The 21,046-nt window shown below is 41.0% G+C and overlaps 1 protein-coding gene across 1 annotated transcript in view; it reads right to left on the bottom strand.

Annotated features, from left to right (window-relative positions):
* si:dkey-288a3.2 (protein phosphatase 1 regulatory subunit 37) overlaps nt 1-21,046 on the bottom strand; it is a 65,372-nt gene that overhangs the window by 14,178 nt on the left and 30,148 nt on the right. The window contains exons 9-10 of the mRNA XM_053335215.1: nt 18,376-18,517; nt 17,850-18,010 (exon numbers count right to left, since the gene is read on the bottom strand). Coding sequence (XP_053191190.1) covers nt 17,850-18,010; nt 18,376-18,517 — 303 coding nt within the window. The remainder of the gene's footprint in view (nt 1-17,849; nt 18,011-18,375; nt 18,518-21,046) is intronic.

The following is a 21,046-nucleotide window of genomic DNA, read 5'->3' as shown; positions in this document are numbered from 1 at the left end:
AGCTGGGTGATCTTTAAATAAGAGATAAACACATTACTGCACTCTCAATACCACTAAATAGATTTCTTCTTTTTTTTTCTACTTCTTCCTTTTTTAAAAATGTGTTGTGCAAATAAAGATAAACGGCTTTCAATTTTCTTGATATGAAAACTGACACTTTCGTTATTACCTTGTTGTTGTTTTTTTTAAGTCACTTTATAACTTCCTTAAAAATGCTAAAAAATTGACATTCATTTGGCACTGCAGAGCACACACACACTAGCAGCTATACAACAATCCAATAATAGCTATTATTCCAGAGTATTCATAGGTATTCATTACAACAATTATGAAAATGATGGCTGGTGTTTTAAAAAAAGGGGGGGAGGTGGGGGGGTGGAGGTGCTTTAACGTTAATGTTATCTAGGTTCACTGGTGTTTCTCTTCTTTTTTTTTTTTTTTTTTTAAAGTAATTACAACATCAACATATTTGGGGAGTTATGATTTGATAATTACACACAGAGACGATGACAAAAATACAGTCAAAATACAAGAGATGAAAACAAGAGGATGAATATGAGACAACGTTTATTTATAATGATAAAAAGAAAAAAGCTGCGTGAATAAAACATTAAATATTCTCTGACCCTGTATGCATCAACAGAAACACACACAGCAAATCTACTCCTGACAGTGTATTTGACTAGATCTTATTGGAGGTATCAGTCTTCTTATTACCATATCAGGCTTATGTATGTGTGTGTGTGTGAGTGTGTGTGTGTGTGTGTGTGTGTGTATTTTGTCTTTTGGTAAATTGTTCCGTTTTCACGTTGATGGCTTTATACATAACTTTATCTGTGGATGTTGAGGGAATAGCTTAAAGCAGTCTAGCATTTAAATTCATCCACAGCAGCTTGATTTGTCGCCTTGTTTGTGAGCAGCGCGCTAACACACAAAGTGAAAAATTAGGAGCTTCTTATTGAGTAATACAGATTTTTTTTTTTTTTTGAATGTGAATCAGTGTATGAATTTGACAGATATTCACTGATCACAGTGGTGCTCCCTGCAGTGACACCAGCTGCTGGATGTTACTCCAACTAATGGCTGGAGGTTGTGGATCAGTGTGCAGACTATAGAGTTCAGGACCAAATGAATCAAGACTCAACCTAATATATATATATATATATATATATATATATATATATATATATATATATATATATATATATATATGACGCAGCTATGACTGTAAATGTGACATCAGAGGAAATGCTGAATTATAGATGAATGAAACATACAGTACTCTGGTCAGTGAATCTAATTCCATTTAAAGTGATGTCATTCAGCCTATTTTTTAATTTAAACTTCATTTCGTGATCATTTCTAAAAAGTGACACAAACTACAAATGTATTCTTCAGTCTCTTTGATTTACAGGTGAGGCTGTGGCTGTGGCTGACTGCACTGAGGAATATTTATGTTTGAAGAAAGAAGAAAAAATCAATTTCTATTGTATTTTGCTGTTGAGTTGTCTCTTATTAATAATAAAGTTATAAAAAGTTCCAATTGTATTCGTGGCTGGATTCAAATATTTTGGGGGACTATGAGGCAAGAATCACTATAACCCTCTACCACCACCACCACCACCACCCAATTTCCATAACTGGCTAAATAATCTCACCTCAACCTCCATTCTAGTAACTGTTCCAGACCTTTTCAATTGTATTACATGATCTTCATCAGCAGATATGTAGAAGTGTTAATGCTCACATTTCTCAAGATAAAGATTCAGGATGTGTAAATAGCAATCTAACATGAATAGGCCTGGATAAAAGTCATGATTTGAGATAGTCATATTTAAAAGGATGTTCATGTTGAGAGTGAGAGTGCCTATTATCTATAATGTCATTGTTAGGAGGACATGAAGGACCTTTTTAAGTGTCCAAAAATATGGACGAGAAGTCCTAAATATGATCAGAAAAAACATCTACAAATTCATGAGAGATAAGCGACTCCATTTGCTGATGAAGTTGAGTTATGATCAAAAGCTCCAGAATAGTTACTAAATGGCCCTTTAATGTGATGATACACCTCAGATTTCCATAAGAATAAACTCCATGTGAATGTAATATGTAACTGAAATAATAACGATATAATAATCATTTTTGGATGATGTTATAATTTAGTGGTGCGTATTCACAAACACATTTGCACTTTATTAAATTACAACAATCCATATAAACAGTGAGTCTGGGGCTTTTGGGTACCGTAACTGTTTGGGGTGGAGGTCTCTAAAAGCCCCCGAGTTAATCAAAAAAAAAAAAAAAAGAGACAACAAGACCAGATCTGACCAGAAAACAGTCCAGATTGTGGAGCAGGTCCAAACACTGAATGGGACTCTTATTTAGGACCATGAAGCAGGTGCAGACTTCTCTCAGTTGTACATCTCACCAAATTGTTGAATAAAATGTGTATAAATGATACCCAGTCATCTGTTAGAATCACAAAATCTATCTCATCTAATGTAATTGTGATCACTGCATGCACAGGAATGTTCATACTGTGTGTAACAATGTCTGCTTCTGCAATCAAATCCAATCATTTATACTAACTACTAAGTAATATGTGTTATTTTCAGACTCAGGTGCAACACAGTAAAGTTTTCTCCGGCAGCTCTCAGCTACTGTCTGACCTCACACTGTCCCACCTACCAGCACACACACCTCCCCTCCCTCCGCCTGCCTCTCTATATTCTCTCCATCCTTCCCTGTATTTATCAGGCTGTGTGACTTTCTAATCCCTCTCTTTAGCGGCGGTGTGTGAAAGCTAACACTCCTCCATATGATTACAGGAGGGCCCAGCGGCTGCTGATTATCTGGAGAGACCACCGCAGAGACCTCCGGCCATGCTCTCCCAAGCCAAGCTCCGTCTTAATTCTGCCTAATTGATCTTCACACTTAGAACTTTATTCCAAACCCTAAATCAACACAGGTGAAACTTGCACTCTGTTTGCTTGTTCTGGTTACAAGAGATTACACTTCTAGTTTCTCTCTTTTTAAATTTTTTTTATTGGATGTTTTAGATGTTTACCTTCTTCTTTTTTTGAATCTACCTCATGTTAGAAGTTAGATTGGAAGAAAGAAACTTGGATTTGACAAATTTCTTTCTTTCAAAAGTGCAAAAAAAAACATAAGCACACTTGTCATCTGCTTCTTCCCTTCGTTTCGAGTTCTGTTTCAAAGTTTATTAGGGGATGTACGAGGCTCCCCCTATTGGTCACACCTACACTCCCCAAACTGTTGGACTTCCATCTCTTTTCCAGTTTTCTCAACATTCCTCAAAGGCTGTGTCCGAAATCACTCTATTTACTAGATAGTGACTACATTTACCCTCCACCATTTCATTTGAGTGTCCAAATACTGACTGTGTAAATATCTCCACTACATAAAACCCTCAAATATTCTACAATTGGACGAAAAAAGTAGTGTCTATGGGATGTACACTACATATGCAACTGAGAGCTCAGTTTAAAAGCTTTGAAGTTGGTGACATTTCCCAAATAGACTCCCAGAGGACAAACTTATGCCAATTGCATCGCCATTTCTCTGTATTGTCTACGGAAATGGCAAAATTACAGACAATTTCAAAAGGCGTAGAATAAGAGTGCCACCCTTCTACTGCGGCATTTAGTTCTACCCAAAAAATTGGAATATGGAAGACGGTAAGTAAGTAAGGGTTGGCTTTCTGTTTTTTGTTAGGACAGAGAAGAAGATCTTCCGTTAGCTTATCTGTTGTATCAGCTAACGGAAGTCGTTTATCAGCATGCAGCAATTATCTGAGTCATTAATGAATATATACAAATAAATGTTTTACACATGCACTGGTTGTTTATGTGTGTATGTTACAGTATATAATAAGAGTTTACAGTGTATACAGTGTATTTAAAGTTAAATAGGGCAGGCAGAGGAGAAAGGAAGGCAGCTCGTGTGAAAGAATCATTCCAGCAGCTTCCATCTGAGCTCAGCGGCCATATGTACAGATATGCTGAAGGTGACAACCATCACCCTTCTTCGAGGTTACCGTGTCGGCGAGGTGTGTGGAGAGAATGTGGGTCACCTACGCCTTAGTCGTGCCAGGTCATCTGTCAGAAAGCATCTTAATCACCGCTAATAACCAACGCGCCACCTGTCTCGATGCGTTTCCTCATAAACTGGTAGAAAGAATATTAAAATAGCAGTGTGTATAATTTCATGTAAAGTAACATTTGAGAAAGGTCTATCTAGTGGACCCCTTCTTTCTGTTTCTTTACTTCTTGGGGCTGTAGACTCACCACAGAGCATCTAATAAACCAGCGATGACATTAAATGGACAGCAGCCTTTCACTGGCTTTATGAAAAGTGAAATCCTATTTATTAATCATATTTATTTTCATAGCACAGACAAAAGTAATACATGCAGCAAATAAAGAAATAATGACAGACACTCTACACTCATTGTTTCCTTAAGGGCACATGCATTGCTTATGCAGTGCTCGTCCGGCTTTCATATTCTGTCGATTTTCTTCATTTCCATTCCCATGTTGGCCATTAGAGTTTTCTACTGAATGCTTGAAGTTGTTTTCTTTTGTATTCTTTTTTTTCAATGGACTGATATTTGGGCTGTTTTGATAGGTGGCACAGACTGAAGAGACAGGTGAAGATGAGGCAAGGAATGTGAATGACTTGCATCACTGCTCACTGCTTGGATATTGGGAGAACAGGAGCAAGTCCAGCATATTTACTCTAATTTTACAGATTAAATGTAGTGTATTCTTTCCCAAGACTGAATCCACTTTGTTGGCCATATATATCCTATGATGTGATAGATGGTTATTGGCTCATTTTAATGTAAAGAAACAAGTTAGTATAGTTCATACTTTAAAAGTAAAGATGCTTTAGTTTCTGTCGATGATATTTGAGTCTCATTTACTATGTGCATTTTTAGTTTTCATGTGTTTAGCTTTGTGGTGCTACAGCTGTCATCATCCTTGATGTGTACAACATAGGTTGTTCATGTCTCACAGGTTAACAGAGGCACTGTTCATACAGTACTAGACTGTGATACAATAGACTCACATTGGTGTATATATACAGTTGTCATTCTCAAACTCTGGCTGACTATTTTTCTTGCCACAGAGCAACCATGCTCATACTTTACATGTATGTATTATATTGACTCACTTATCTCAAATAGCCACATATTGTACTACAATCACAGGCTATAAAACACCTTTTCTTAACAGAGATTTGTTTGGATTCAGGTTGTGGCGGACTGTCGGTAATTTGAAATGGAATGAAGTCCACTGACATCAGATGACCCAAAACAGCGATCAGTTTGTTTCTTATAAATGCCAACTTTCTGCAATGAAATAAAATAAATGAATGAGGTCCTGCATCTCAACTGGACTGAGCACCTATGGGAGATTTTGGAGCCATGTGAGCCATCCACCACCATCACCATCACTACCATCAACAGAACAACAAATGAGGGAGTATATTTTGGATGATCCATCCAGCAGATTTCCACACACACTTGGAGAATCTACGATAAGGAGTAACAAAGCTGTTCTGGACAACCAGAGCTTAACGACACCTCTCTAAATGTTTTTTCCAGTTTTTCCATCTGTGCCTAGTGGTCCTAATTAGATCTTAAATGCATTATCTGCTTCTTTTTTATTTTATACCTCTAATTGATTCTACTTTTCATTGTGACTAACCCTACCCCACACTATAATATCTATAAGCTGCTGCCTAACTCTATATCTTAGCCAGACTAATTCTCAAAAACTGTACAAGCATATGTAAGAAGATCAACTAGATTTTCATGAATGCATTAATTAGTCTACTGTTTGAAGATTGCATATTTTGCAAGATAGTGAATACATAACTCTTTGAACCCTGATGGGGTGAACCAAGGGACAACTGCAGTGAAGCCTGAACTACAGACCTTGACTTTGGCTAGCCTCCTGTCAGTGCTTTACAGTAATAAGATGCCTAGCGACACAGTGCATCATGGGGAATGCCCGGACACTGGTGTCTGATGCCAGCATTGCCCGGAACCACAGAGGAGTGTTTGTGGAGGCTTTCTGTGACCTCTCCAACAGAGCGAAGGGGGGGACTGGCATCTGCTTTAATAAGGCTGCCCACTCTTCATTCACCATGTCACTCCCCAAGCTGTGGAATGGGCACTGGCACCGAAGGAGAGGTGGCAGAGGTAACAGCTGGCTGCAGCCATGGCGGCATGGCCGTGGCATGACCACAGCTTTATTAGTGGCGTCCAGGACACCAGCTGATCCTCTCCAAGGGTTCCTGTCATACTGATGTCTTCATCACTAAGCTGAGCAGACAGGCCGGGCCTGCCAGCCAGTGGAGGTGACAACAAATCCAATTACCTCCCCACCATGGTGCCCGGACCAGACTTGTTGGGGGTGGCGATGGGACAGTGGAGGATGTTGCTAGGATAGAGGATGAGGGACATGCGAGACAGGACCAGAGGACAGGAGGTGGAACACTGACACCAGACCGACGTAGAGGCTTTTAGTTTGGCCTCCCAACGATACATCAGGGTTACTGTATTTTTCATGCTGTAACACATCAAATTCAGGACAAATAAACATCTTTTTCGACTTGCTGCATCAAACTGTTCAGATATGTGGTCTGAAGATGACCTAAGGCCTGCAGTTCAGAGCAGGGTTTCCACTGTGGTCAGTAATTTATGGCATTTCAATGCTGGTAACCATATCTTGGCTACTGATCTTGGACCTGTTCCTCTTGTGAGATGAATACATACTCCAAAAGTATCTTCTCTTTTGTATTACAAATTCAACACTTTTGTTTGCGCACCAGTCCTTGCCAGACAAGCCTGATGAAGAACAGCCCAGCATTAGCTCTTGCTTAGTGGCATTTTATGCAAATCAGATGAACTGTGACTGGGATTTGTAGTCTTAGTAAATACCCTGCTGAATAAAATTTAAAACATGGTCCCTGATGGTAATTTGCCTCAAGCTGAGTAAATATCCCCCTGATGTCTCTTTCCCTTCCCTTGGACATTCCATATTTACTTACAATACATGATAAGCATGGGTGTTGATGGTTGGAACAGTCAGAGAGATCAGGATAACTAAATCTTAAAACTACATTTTAATATAATCCACCCTGAACCCGAGCTTTATGTGACAAAAGGGGCTCAAACCTTTTTGGGAACAAAAGCGCTCAAGTTATGGAGCAGAACTTTAGTGTGGACTGTGATTCACAGATACTGTGAACTGTCTGCATATGATGAATTTAAAAATGTCTATGCCTATTTTTTTATACGCAGGCCCTCACATGTGCTGTAGGACTGTCTTATTGCCCAGCATCAACTCTGCAGAAAAGCAACAATTCTATCACATTCTATAAATTCTGTCTAACCTAACTTGACTACTTCTTACTGTTTGATCTCTCCGATGTGTGCTATAGGCATTAATGGCAAAAGATAGGGAAGAAGAAAGAAAAAGTCTCTTTCTCAAATAGAACTAACACTGATTCTTCCTCTGTTTAACAAAGCTTAGTCTAAAATCTGATTAAGCTGGACTGCATGCTGCAGCCCTTTAATGTAATGACTATCAAACAAATGCATTACTGTTTAAATATCCTGGAAGTCCCTGTCATATAATAAAAGCTTTCCCCTCTTTAAGGATCCATCAGGTGAGGACTGCTGGCCCCGAGTACAGACAGCATGCTTTGACCGTGGCCTCGAACGTGCCCGAACCCGTTTCACTCTATTTAGGCTCTTCTTTTATTTCCATACCAAGCAGGAGGGGGTTGGGCTGTAGAGGTTGACAGCAGCATAAGCCAAATGAGCTGATACGGGGCCAGTTCCCAAAGCAGGCGAGCGACCTGCTTTTAAACATTAACTCAATTAAATCTCCATAAACAAATTGGTTCCTGCTGATGTATCCAGGACAGAACATGTTAAGTGCCGATCATCACAGGGTCAGTATTGATCTCCAATTGGCACCGATGTCCCTGTATGTGGATGAAGGTGAAGGAGAGGGGGAGCGGGGGGGGGCTGTTGTTTGGCGGCGAGGATGGAGGGAGGCTCTTGAACGAAGAGGAGAGGCACAGCAGGCAAACCGCCAAAGCAGAACTCCTCAGCCGTTCTGTTTTCCTCCCTCACTCTGTCAGACTCCTCTTTCCACCAAAAACTCCTGCGCTGTGTTGTCTCACCTTATCATCCGCAGAGCTTTAGTGTCGAAAGTTTCTCCTGACATCCCACCATACAGGGATGGGATGATCGATTCATGAGCGCCAAAAAAAAAAAAAAGAGGGGATACTTGGAGGGTATGACGAGAGAGTTGGTGGGGCTCTCACTTTTTCGAAGGTGGTTGAAGTCTTGCCAAGATATTTCATATTCATAGTTAAATATTCAGCGCGCATGGTGGACAGGGGCAATTTCTGCAGTCAGCCCGCCATTCAAAAGTGAAAGGGATGTGGCTTGTGGATGAAGGGAGCGAGAGAGATAGACACGCATGGGGCTTCATGGTAGTCAGATGAGAGGCTGCCAGCTGCTGATGGGTGACTGTTTGAGCGTGGAGCCTCAGGACATGCCCGTTGAAAAGGCGATGCGATCCGATACCCCACTTATGCGGGGGTTTATATACATATGCCCCCTCTTATGCAGAGGAGGCCCATATCAATTGCAGAACTTCCAGTGTTTTGGTCATTATGCAAAGTTTGTTTGAGCGAGCATCGTGCATGTCTGAATGAGGAATGTGGACTTACTGGGCTATGACCACTGAGAAAAGCCTCCCTCTGCATAAAACGACCTCGTGGCTCCTCAAACATTTTTTGAATCTTGCTGGCTTGTGTGTGTCAACAAAGCTTTGGAGTGAATAAAGTTTCGATAAAGCAACTTTCACCGATGAAAGAGTATGTTTGGAATATTATAGGCCTGTGTGTGCTGGGTTCACTCTATGTATGGAGCAGAGAAAAAAACAGTATTATTCAAACATATTCCTTGTGAAAACGACGACTATTTCTTATTTTATCTCAACATACAGACAGTTTTGATTTTATTTGTCCAGGTTTTACATCTGTGGGATTTCTGGGACTCCCTATAGAGACTGAAATTTAAAGAAAATTGTTCACACTGAGATCTGTGTGTCTCATCTTGCCAGTTTTATTTTGAAATGTTCACCTGTGTCTTGTTTCAACTCACCTGTGTCTCATTTCTAATTATCCTTCATGTATTTAAGTTCAGTTTTCTGTTCAATCTCTGTTGAGTTGTCTTGTCCTTTCTAGTTTGGACATGTCTGTCTTGCGTTGACCCTGTTTTGGTCCTCGTGAAATTCACCTCTATTGTACTATGCTAAAAGACAGAATTTCCAAACTATCAGAATAGCTAAACCACAAGACATTTACCTCGCTGTAGTCATTCCTCCTGTTCATACTATTAAAAGATCTCCTTATACTGTGCTTTCAATGGAAGTGATGGAGGACAAACAAAATCCATAGTGTGTCCACACAGTCATTTAAAAATGAAGCTTATATGAGGCTTCAGCAGTCTGAGTTAGTCATATATCTGACACATTTACAGTCTTTTTAGCATCCAATTCCCTCTTGAGCAGTGGTGGAAGTATAGTAACAAAAAGAGAGACTTTGGCACTAAAAAGACTAACGCTGAAACATATCTACTTGATTTGTCTCATTTGGAGGGCTGAAGCTTCATATTAGCTTCAGATCAAATTCTAAATACATTTTTTGCACAGAAGGAGGACTGTGGATTTAGTCCTCCATCACTTCCATGGTAAGTGCATTATGAAGGGATCTTCTAATGGTCAGTATGAACAGGAGAAATGATTACAGCAAGAAAATGTGGTTTTATTTTTCATTTGAGCTCCTGACTGTTTTGAAACAGAGTTGAAAATTGTCAACCTGTCCTTTAATTAAAACATGAGTGTCAAACCAGTCAGTCTACACCTAGCACAGCTCATTAACACTTTGGATAGCTATGTAGCTCTAAAGAGCTTCCCTAGAGGCACAGAGGGGTTGGACAAAATAACAGGAACAACAGTAGAATCTAATTTAACATATACAATAATAGAAGAATGAATACTAAAAGTTTTTATTGCAAAATTACACATGAGATCAGAATTGATATTTTAAGTACAGAGTTAGTTAACCTAGCTTAGCATAAAGACCTGAAAACAGCTAGCCTGGCTCTGTCTAAAGTTTAAAAATATACATGTAGGATTAAACTTATGAGAAACGTGCTATTTATAAGCTTTAGAGGTGTTGGTAGTCATATTTAAGTGAGTTAGGATGTGGTTAGCCTAGCTTAGCATACAAACCTGAAACATTGTGGAGCCAGCTAGCCTGGCTCTGTCTAAAGTTTAAATATATAGCTGTAGGATTAAACTAATGAGATACAGCATGTTAAATTATTAAGCTAGAGGTGTTGGTAGCTTTGTTTCACTTTGGACAGAGCTAGCCTAGCTGTCTTCACCTGCTTCCAGTCTTTATACCAAGTTAGGCTAACCACTAAGCGTATCCCGACTTTATTAGGTGTTAAAACCCATAGAACATTATTTTAAATTTTATTTGAAAAAAAGCATATTACAGGTAAATAAAGTGATATGGAAGATATCTAGAAATTCTTATTTCATGTCATCGTGTAAAAAAAAAAAAGTGCTTTAATTTAACTTGCATGCTTGCTACAGAATTATGTATATGTGGCATTTTTTCATAAGTTAGTCTAGTTAAAGGGAACAGTGAGGGGCACTTGGTTGTAAGTTGTAGACATACGAAAGTTAAGTTACAGTTCCAGCGTAACACTTCTGAGTAGTGTTTCTTTATTCCCACCTTCGGTCTTCCATCACCTCCACTCTCTGTGAGCATTTTAAAAAACACACATCCCTTCTTCCTGTGATAGTGCAGGTCACACCTCCCGGATTTGGAAAAGTGAGAGTGATTAAAAATGACAAGGAGATGTGTCGAGTGTTATTCATCAAAGAAGCTGCATCTCGCTCCCTATCAGAACCAGTCGGTCCACAGGGGGAACTGGGGCGGCTCCGTTCCCCTCCGGCCCCAATCCAGACCCCGAAATGCTGATCCCACCCCCCTTTCTTCCCCTGACTACACGTCCAAGTGATTACACTACACCCCCCCCCCCCCCCACCCCACACACACACACACACAAACCCCAACACCTCGCTCACACACAAACACACACACACACACACGCTCAAAGGGGCTAATTAAGGCTTTAATATGCAAATGAGAGCCGCAGTAAATTACACAGCTGGCAAATATGCCTGTTTTTGCCTGAAAATACATCAGGAGTGCAGCGAGGAGTGTGTTGCTGCTGTTGTTGTTGTGTTTGCGGAGAGACAGGGGATTGCCCCCCCCACCCCCCCAACTCCACTCCCCCACCAGCAACCCCAGCCTCCCTCCCTCCCCTCTCCTCGTCTGCTGGAAAGATTCATCCAGCTTTGTCCCTTTCAGAGGTATCAGGAGGAAAAAGTCGACCCTCCGCACAAGTAATGCTGCATTTCAGTGAAGGGGGACATGAGGAGAATTTAGTGGCTTTGCATATGAATGTGCTGCAGACTGATATATGAAGCTGATATGTACTAGTGTGTCAGGTCCAGCTGTGATTTGATGTGAGTGACAACAGTCTGGAATGCCTACCATGACACTTAATTTTACCAGGACATTTTATTTACTCATTAAACTGGTCCACTTTGGTTTCTAAAAGTTATTTTAGGAGACTAAAACAGTTTCCCTCCACCTAAATATAATGGAGATGAATGGAATTTCACTTATTACTGTAGGTTCAGAGCATTCAACAATTACACTGCAGTGTGTCTTTACAGAATCCTGGTTTTCATGGATAAATATTAGAGTACAGACTTCTGTATTAAGCAGTCAGGGCCACAGCTACCACTAAGGACAATGAAGACATGTCCTCTGGATTTGGTTTTATTTAGAGTTTTACAAACCTGGGTCAAGGCTGGAGTAGAAAAACAGCAAAGTGGACAATTTACAGTAAGGTCACAGTAATGTAAGATAAGATGAGATGAGATAAGATAAGATCCTTTATTCGTCCCATTGATGGGGACAATTACAGGGTTACTGCAGCAAAATGGATAGCAAAAATAGAAAGAGTGTCAATAAAAATATGAACAAAAGACAATGATACAATCGGAAATAACCCTTTTCAATCCTTTGAATACATTTTCACATTACATTCACCTTCATTTTATTGAGTTGGAGACAGACATCTCAAAATGATTTTTTGGTGAACTGCTCCTTTAAAATGTTAATATTTCAATATTAAATATATATTATTTTATTTGTTATAATACATTTAAATGAACTACTTTAATACAATTAAAAATATAGATGTTCTAGCCATACTTGCATAACCCATGGTTATGCAAGTATGGTACCATCCAGCTGTTGTGCTTCACATTACTTCAGTGTGGATGCTATTGATTGTTGTATGCTGTACTGTATGTCAGGCTGCAAAATGCTTCAACTATAATACATATAGATTTTGACCAGGCATTTGTACTGTATGCAAGCACTGCTAATACCACAAAATGTAGATGAGACCTCATCACAAAATGAGCCTATTTTGAGTGTCTATAAATATACTGTAGTGTTAATTCAATAGAAATTCCCCTCAAAGGTGAATTTGTTCATGTCAAATGATCATAAACCAGATGTTCTTTGGGAATTCACTTGGTTAAAAACAGTCTCAAAACTATGTGAGCTGTACTCTGTGGTCTGGTTCCAGTAGGTGACTGGCTGAGATGGTAGCAGTGTGAACCTTGGTCCCCCAACACCCGCCCCCACCCTCGGCTGCTCCGAGCCGTTCCCCCCGCTGCCCTCTGAGGCGTTGCTGTGGAGGTTTGTTCTGCCTGGTTGCTGTTGTCTGCTTTACGTACTCTATTCCCCAGAGCGGCGGTGTCATCATGATGCGAGCTGAAACCTGAGTGCCGACTACATGCATGGTCAGGCCGTCCTGTCACCTACCCACCCTGCTGGGACTGACCGTGACAGGAAGGGTGCCTGAGAACATACCCAGAGACCTCTTTGTTTCACGCTGTTCCTAAAATAAGAATCCATGCACCTTCAAACGGCGCCCTCTGCGCTGTACGTTCCCACAGCGATCTCTCCACAGACCCGTACCAGCACATGTATCTTCCCTCAGATGTCACTCTCCAAAAACCAGGAAACTCAACCGAGGTGTCGACACTGTTGGGTAAAATAAAGGCCGACCACAGCCGAGCAGATTTCCATGTTTCGTTACAACCATTCAAAAACTCTACAGTCTTTATGTGAGCATTACATCAACGAAACAATGCTTGGAAGGGCTGATAGTAACCTCCGAAGTTCTGCTCAGCACAGCAGGGAGTGACAAAGTGACAATACTAACTTCCCTCCTCTTGGGAAGGTAGATGCGGAGTCTACAAGTGGAAGGCTGGAAGCGTGAGGCGTAGCTCGTAAGCTTCGCTACATATGTTGAGACATTTCATCACCAAAACCCAAAATGTCAACCTGCTGGTGGCACAAAACGAACAGTCAGACATTCTGGGGAAACCGTGACTGTGTGTATACAAAGTTTTTTGCCAACTCTTCTCGTAGATGCCAAGATAAATCCTGGAATAATTGAACAAGCTGATTGGTGGCACTAAAGGAGAGGTCAGAACACCAATGTCTGTGAATTCAGCCTCTGGAGCCCTTCAACATCTGGACCAAATTCAATTCCATTGTCAACCAGTTAGAATATTTTAGTCTGGACTGATGTGGTGGAGTGATGGACCTCGCCAAGGGTGCAAAAGGTTTTCCAGATACAGTATGTTCATTAAGAGCACTTTGAGTTTACAGAAGATTGTTTGCAGATATGTTGAATATATATAACTTTATATTGAATGAAGTCAAGTTAGAAAACCTGCAGCAGAGTTCAAACTGACCGACACTAGTCTCATCTAACATGTAACTAAGGCCTGGGTTGAAAAACAGTCTACCAGTCCTTTCATACAGTGTAATTAGTGCAAAATCAAATAATGTTTGTTAAATCATTGACATACAGTGTTTTAGACAGGAGGCAAGTCAATGACTGTAGATGTCTGAAAATCCAAAAACACAACAAATACAATACAAAGTCATAAAAAGGTTTACTGTATATATCCATCTGACGTGTTTCTTAGTAATAGCCCTTCATAAATAAATAAGTGAATAATATCACATTGACACTAAAGCAGACAATCACTCCAGGGCCTCACTGTGTGGTAATTAGCTTGGAGTAATTTGATGAACTGCAAAATGATCTGAGAATATGCACCATGAACGAACACTGAAATGATGTGGGCTTTAGGCCTGACTTGTAAAAGGGCTGGTAGTTTTGAATTATTCCAGTTGATGTTCTTGTATGGTGCATATTCCTAAATAAATGCATATTTTATCCAGTAAACACAAACTGATGCACAGGAAAGCTCGGAATGGATTTCTGGCAACTACTTCCAAGGTGCATGGAGGAAGAAAGAAGTGTGAAGAGGTAAAAACTCCAGCAACACTTAACATAGGGATATATACGTAGATACATATATAATATAAAAAACAACTTTACTATGAGAGCAGAGCTGCAGAGGATTACTGATTGGTGCATGTGTACTACTCTTGATGGTTACTTATAGGTAACAGGAACAGGGGGTTCAATAGGGGCCTACAACTCTACTGATTGTGTTCTATACTAAATACTGATTGTGTTACTAGATATTGATTGTGTTATATAGTAGATACTGCTTGTGATCCAAGGTGACCATTGGTAGTTTGAAAACTGAAAGGCTCAGTAGAGTATTTTAAGATGACGATTGGTTGTGTGTACATGTGCTTGTTATATTTGTAACACATGCTTCAACAAATTCTAAATAAAGTTGTCTTTAACCTTTAAACATTAAAATACTTTGTTGTCCTTTTGCTTTTCCCTCAAAGAACCACAACTTCTCCTCTTGTCCCCCCTCCACAGGACCGCCAAAACAAGCTGAACCTCCTTCCTGTTGTCTCACACACACATACACACACACACATACACACACCATGCTGCTGTAATTATCACTCAGCGAGACAACCTGCTCTCTAACAGCTACACCTTGCTGACACGCGACATTCAGGAGAGGACACTCTGCGGTGTTATCACTGAACTCCTCTGCTGGAGAACAGCTGACGGGACTCCTGCGCCGGGCCAAATCCAAAGCCAAATATTGGAGCATCAAACAGGTAAACAGAACGCAGAGGCTCCCTCGTCCGACCCCGCGATTAAGAGAGTGCCGGGCAGAGAGAGAGAGGGGGGGGGGGGGGGGGTTAGTTCATTAGCTGGGTTGACAGAGTCCCCTGATAAGGATGTATAAACAGCTCCACCTTGCAATGGCTACAGAGAGAACTTGCCCCTCGGAAAAAAGGCTGCTTTCCACTAGGGCCAGGGGTGCATGAATATTTCAGATGGGTAAATAATTAATAATTAACAGCAAACAGGCCAGTGATCAAATGGAGCAGCGTGGCAACAGACATGAAAAATCAGACTCTTGTAAACAAAGACGAGAGGACCCAGATTTCCTCCCCTCTCGCCACCTTCTTTTTCTCGCCTTTTAAATATGCGCATCCTCAATCACCACCCGCGTTGTGATGTAAAAAAAACCACACACACACACATACAAAAGGCACATGTATGAACACACAAACTCCATATCGGCGACTCTGTCAAACACGTTCCAAAGTGCTCGCCGTTAACCCCCTTCGTCACTCGCTCACATTCATACCCACACTTATTTTCCCTTCACAAGAATGAAATTTTCACGTATTCCTTAGGCGACCCGGGGAATGTGACTGAGCGAGAACACTTGATCTGGCCACCCGCTGTTTTCTGATGGAAAGATTTGCTTTTTAATACAATCGTCACTCCTCCCACCTGGATGTGCCACGCCAAGACAAATCCCAGCTGTGTGACTCCAAAACCTGACAGAGCTTAAAAATTCCCTTATTACCATTCCCTTAAAAAATACCGAGCCACACTAACTCCCAACAATGGTGGAAATGCTAATCATGTCTCTCGGTGGCTTAGAGGAGCATGAAGAAACAGAGCCGCCAATATGGAGGCTTCGGTGCGTGTGTGCAAAGTGAGGAGGAAGAAGAAGAAGAAAGAGAAGAAGAAGAAGTAGTCTTTGGCTTTAATGATACACATTCACAGAGGCGTCATGGCTCTTAAAAAGCTGCTTCTTCAAAAAATCTGGCACATCTTGCCGCTTGACTTTAGCCAGAGGAGACATTTCATAAAAAAAAGAGAAAAAAAATCAGACTTAATCGTGTAAACAACACAGAGACAAACAGAAAAACCACTGCAAACAAAAATAAAACAACTTTGGAGGCTGTGCACGGATCGCCTTCAGAGTTAATTTTAAAGTAAGCATTCGGTTCCTTGGAGATTTTAATTAATGCTTTAATATGCAAATAAGTTAGCAGAGATAAAATCATGACAAACAGATGGCAAGTGTGGGTAATTATTTTGTGAATCCAGCAGGGGCATGTATTAAAGTTATGGCATCGTTTTCCTCGGGCCTCTGCAGCCATGGAAGGTAGAGAGAGGGAAAAAAAAACCCAACAAGTATCACTGATGAACTGAGACAGGAATGACTTACTTGTGTTTCCAAGTGACAAATCTGTGACCATATGTATCACCAAAGACAGGATGCTGAGGATACATAATCTTCAAGTCAAACAACATCCCTTCATTCTTAATCAGAGGGAACATTTTAATAGAAGCACTGGTAGCAGTTAAAACACTACGACAGCACCATTAGTAGTCTGTACTGTTAACACCAGGCAACATGGAAGTCAATATCCTGCTGTTATACAACATAAGTCAATATGACTGTGGAAATGTTTTCACACACTCAAGTAATCCAGTTGATGGTAAGAACATGTGTAAGAACAAGCATAATTAGCATATTTAGGAGTTGTGAGCCATGTCGTGTACTAAAGGCTCAGTCAGTCAACTAAGAAGAGGATAACTACCATATTGTTGACTATTGAACTACAGGAACTACTGAAGCAACCATTAGTTAAACAGCACATGCTGATGGGACTCAAAGAGTATTCAAAAAATTGAGCATTGCATCCTACAACGCTGTCCGACTCTCAATGGGACACAAAAGTTAGTCAAAAAATCAAAATAAGTGTCGAAACCTGGCACCTACAGTACATTACCTACAACTCAACAGTTTGGTTCAGAGGTTCTGCTGTGTCATGCTAGTAGCAGCTAATGTAACCTGAAGCTGCTAGCCTCCAACTACAGGTTATATTACTTTTCAAAGGTGTTGTCCTCAGACCCAACTGACACTGACAGATTTCACAGCGCTCCCTTTAGAGACACAAAATGTTTTACAACTACTTCACTGGTTTGATTCCTGCCTCCTCCAGTCCACATGTCGATGTGTCCTTGGGCAAGACACTTAACCCCAAATTGCTCCCATTGGCTGCACCAACTGTGTTTGAATGTTTGTATGAATGTTAGTTCCCTACTGATGAGCAGGTTGGCAAACTGTGTGGTAGCTCCTGTCATCAGTGTATGAATGTGTGTGAATGCGTGTGACATGTAGTGTAAAAGTGTTTTGAGTGGTGGAAAGACTAGAAGCGCTATATAAGTAGTAGTAGTAGTCCATTTACCATTTACTTTTACACATATGCTGCCGAAAACACCTAGAAACACATTCTCATGTGTAAGATCATCTGGAGTTCTATTTGAGACCAGATCTGTAACTACATAGCCTAATTACAGCTGTGCCTCCTACCTGCTCCTGTATGTGGTCCAAATCCAGGCTAGCAAGAGACTGGTTTATCCTCAGTGCCAGACACAAGGCCATCAGACCTCCAACCTTCACCTCATTCTGACGGACGTCCAGTTGCTGAATCTGACGACTCTCAGCGAGGAACTCGGCCAATGCCACGGCACCTTCACCAAATACAACATTTAACATTGGATGGTCAGCAGGCTAGCTTAGTATGTTACATGTTAGCTACCCTAAATAGTTTAGTCTATGAGTGAGTGTTTGCTATAAGGTTTCCCTCACTTTATACTGTGAGGTTATTCTTGTATTTACAGGTTGTTGCACTGCCCCCCAGTGGCCAAAATATAGATGAATGCAAGTTTAAATACATATAAAAAACAGCAATTAAAATAAAATATTAAATCTCAATTCTTCTACTGGACCTAATCTTGACTAAATTATCTTACTAAATAAAACATTTAAATAAACTTACTAATTTAAACTTCTTATTATTTGTTAACTTTATGAATAACTCCTGTTTATGGTGTACCTTCACAGGTGATGTTGGCTTGGGCCAGGCCTAGCTGCAGCACTGAGCAGTTCAGCATCAGAGGCTCCCTGATTACCTGGATCCCCTCGTTCCCCAGGAGGTTTTCTCCCAAATCCAGGACCTGCAAGACCTTCAGCACTGGCTGTAACACAGAGATCCTGAGGTCACATTGATTCAATCATTCATCTCAGTTCTTAAGTTGGTCCAAACACTATTCAAACTGGATCCAAGAACTTTTGTTAGCCAAAAAACTGAAGAATATGGTGTGCCCTGATGGCTCCCTGTGTTTCCTGTCTCTCTCCACAGACTGTCAAATAAAGGCAAAAAACCCCACTAAAAATTAATCTTTAAAAACTGAAGAATTTTAATCACTTTCTGAATCTTAACTCAACAATGAATCTTTTGAATCTTTAGTCTCCTCTGTCTTCTGTGCCATGTGCCACATTCACTGTGCGAGTAAGTGTGGAAAGGCTGAGAAGTTTTAATTATCATTATTATTATGCGGTGATTATTATTCCTTCTCAAAAATGTTTCCTCTCATGTTAAACGCTCAGAACTTTTGTTTCCACTCTCCAGAGCCACATTAGCATTGAAGGTTGATTAGCTGGCGCATAAAGCTGGGGGTGTCTGGGGCACGAGGGGCCCCCGTGTTGCCCAACAGCTTGAAGAGGAACGCGCCACCCACTCCTTGGTTGCCCCCTCGCCTCGCCACCCTTGTTAAACTCCTCTGGTCACTGCTCTGAAGAGAGAGGGAGCGCGGGGGCGGAAAAGGAAGCCAGGAAGGCAACCGACAGACCTGGAGAGTGTCTTCTTCTGAGTTAATTTGCACCGCGGTGACAACAAACACACTCGAGAGGGCCCCCCCCCCCCCTCCTTGCTGAGTCGCGGCACACAGAGGCACCGCCACATCCAACGCGTGGCGAGAAGCTTCTCCGGTGAAGAGGGGAGGAGGAGAGGGAGGAAGAGCATCTCGAATGGATATGCACGAGGGATAATACCAGACAATTAAAGAGGCGACTGCGTGGTTGAGAGTGTGTGAGAGTCAAGCATGGTTGAAGCCTGTCAAACGTAAACCACGGGAGGGTTGGAGTGAGAAGTTTGATGGGGGGTAGGAGTGTGAAAGCACCAAAAAACACAGTATGCTTTCACACATGACATGCTGGCTTTAAACAAAAAAAAAAGAAAAGAAAAGGCAGTGGCGGCAAGTAAAATAGGAAAAAACGAGAGGCCCCGCATGACATATTCACCTCATTTTTTAAGTTGTTTGAACAAAGAAAGGTGACTCTAAAACTCAAAATTCAAGTGGATTTTGGCCCACATCTGTCCCCCTTGTCTTAGCCCTTCAACAAGACAACAAGCCAGGAGGGCAGAGAGAAGAAAAGCAGATACACCAAGCAGAAAGGTTAATAACAGCTCTCCTCCTCATCATATTCGACACGACCAGCTACGGGTCTAATTATCATCATTATGGCCTGCAAGGACATCTACTTATCCCTGTGACTGGCAGGCCGCATGAGCACCCCTCCTTAACACACATCTATTATTTAATCAAACTGTTCCTTCTTTTGCTAGCACTGGAGGAGACAGGGGAAGTGTGTACTGTATGTGTGTGTGCGCAAAGACAGGCCTTTAATTTCTAGCCTTTTGACTTCCACAATCGCCACTCACATGACAGGAAGGTGCAGTTTATGCTGCCAATCAGGCAGAAGGAATGCATGTTATTAAGGACTGTGCAATGAAACGTGTGGAGGCGGGACCTTTTCTGAAGGGGAATTCTCTGGATGAGGCCCGGCACTCTTCATTTCCGAAATAGTAGAGTAGTAGAGGAAAGCAGGTATCAGTTGGACAAAGGCATCAGATGAAGTTTAGCAAACAGGGTTGTTTTTCACTTCATGGTCAGAGAAAAAATAAAGATAAATTCTCCACAGTGTAAGATTGGAAATGGAGAATCTGAAAGTGACAATGTATTATCATTGAGCGTTTGGCCAGGTGGCTTTCTTGTTTTCAATTCTTTACACAGCCATCTCTATAATTTCACCATGATTCCCCTTTTATGATTCAACATGTCATGACTACAAAAACTGACAAAAGACAGAATGTTTGGAGAGACTAAACATAGTGGTCGCCACACGTCACCTTCAAGTGCGGCCATTCAGAACAGGAACAAACAATTCCACCTTTGGATGTGTTCAAATGACACAGTGTACGACTAGTCAGTTTGAAGCATAGTATTTAGAGTTTCTTCTGAACCTTTTAGAGTGCTAGAAGAAGAAGAAGAGAAAACAGGTTCCAGCACTTTGTACATAGATCCAAACTACTAATCGAAGAACCTTAATATACTCCAAATGGACTCTGTACATTGTACAATGTACTGTACTACATTCAGTGTAGGGTTAAGGTTAGGGTTAGGGTTATTTATGTTTCTACAAATGGGATCCAGTTCCAGTTTACTTCAGCTCTCTATTAGAGCACGCACCTTCAGTACACCATGTAAAGGCCAACTTCCTCCAATCTTAAGAGTAAAGAATTATTTAATGATTAATTTATCCTGGATTTACAAGTAACACGCTTATTTTAGGAATGAGTAATGCTGCCATATAGTTTAGATAGCAAACATCAAATCACCCAACCACAGCTAAAATCAGTAGCACAAAAGTAAATGTGTAGAAAG

The sequence above is a fragment of the Scomber japonicus genome, chromosome 16, assembly GCF_027409825.1.
Source record: "Scomber japonicus isolate fScoJap1 chromosome 16, fScoJap1.pri, whole genome shotgun sequence".
Taxonomy (NCBI): Eukaryota; Metazoa; Chordata; class Actinopteri; order Scombriformes; family Scombridae; genus Scomber; species Scomber japonicus.
The sequence above is the reverse complement of the archived record's forward strand: the minus strand, read 5'-3'. Positions and strand labels throughout refer to the sequence as shown.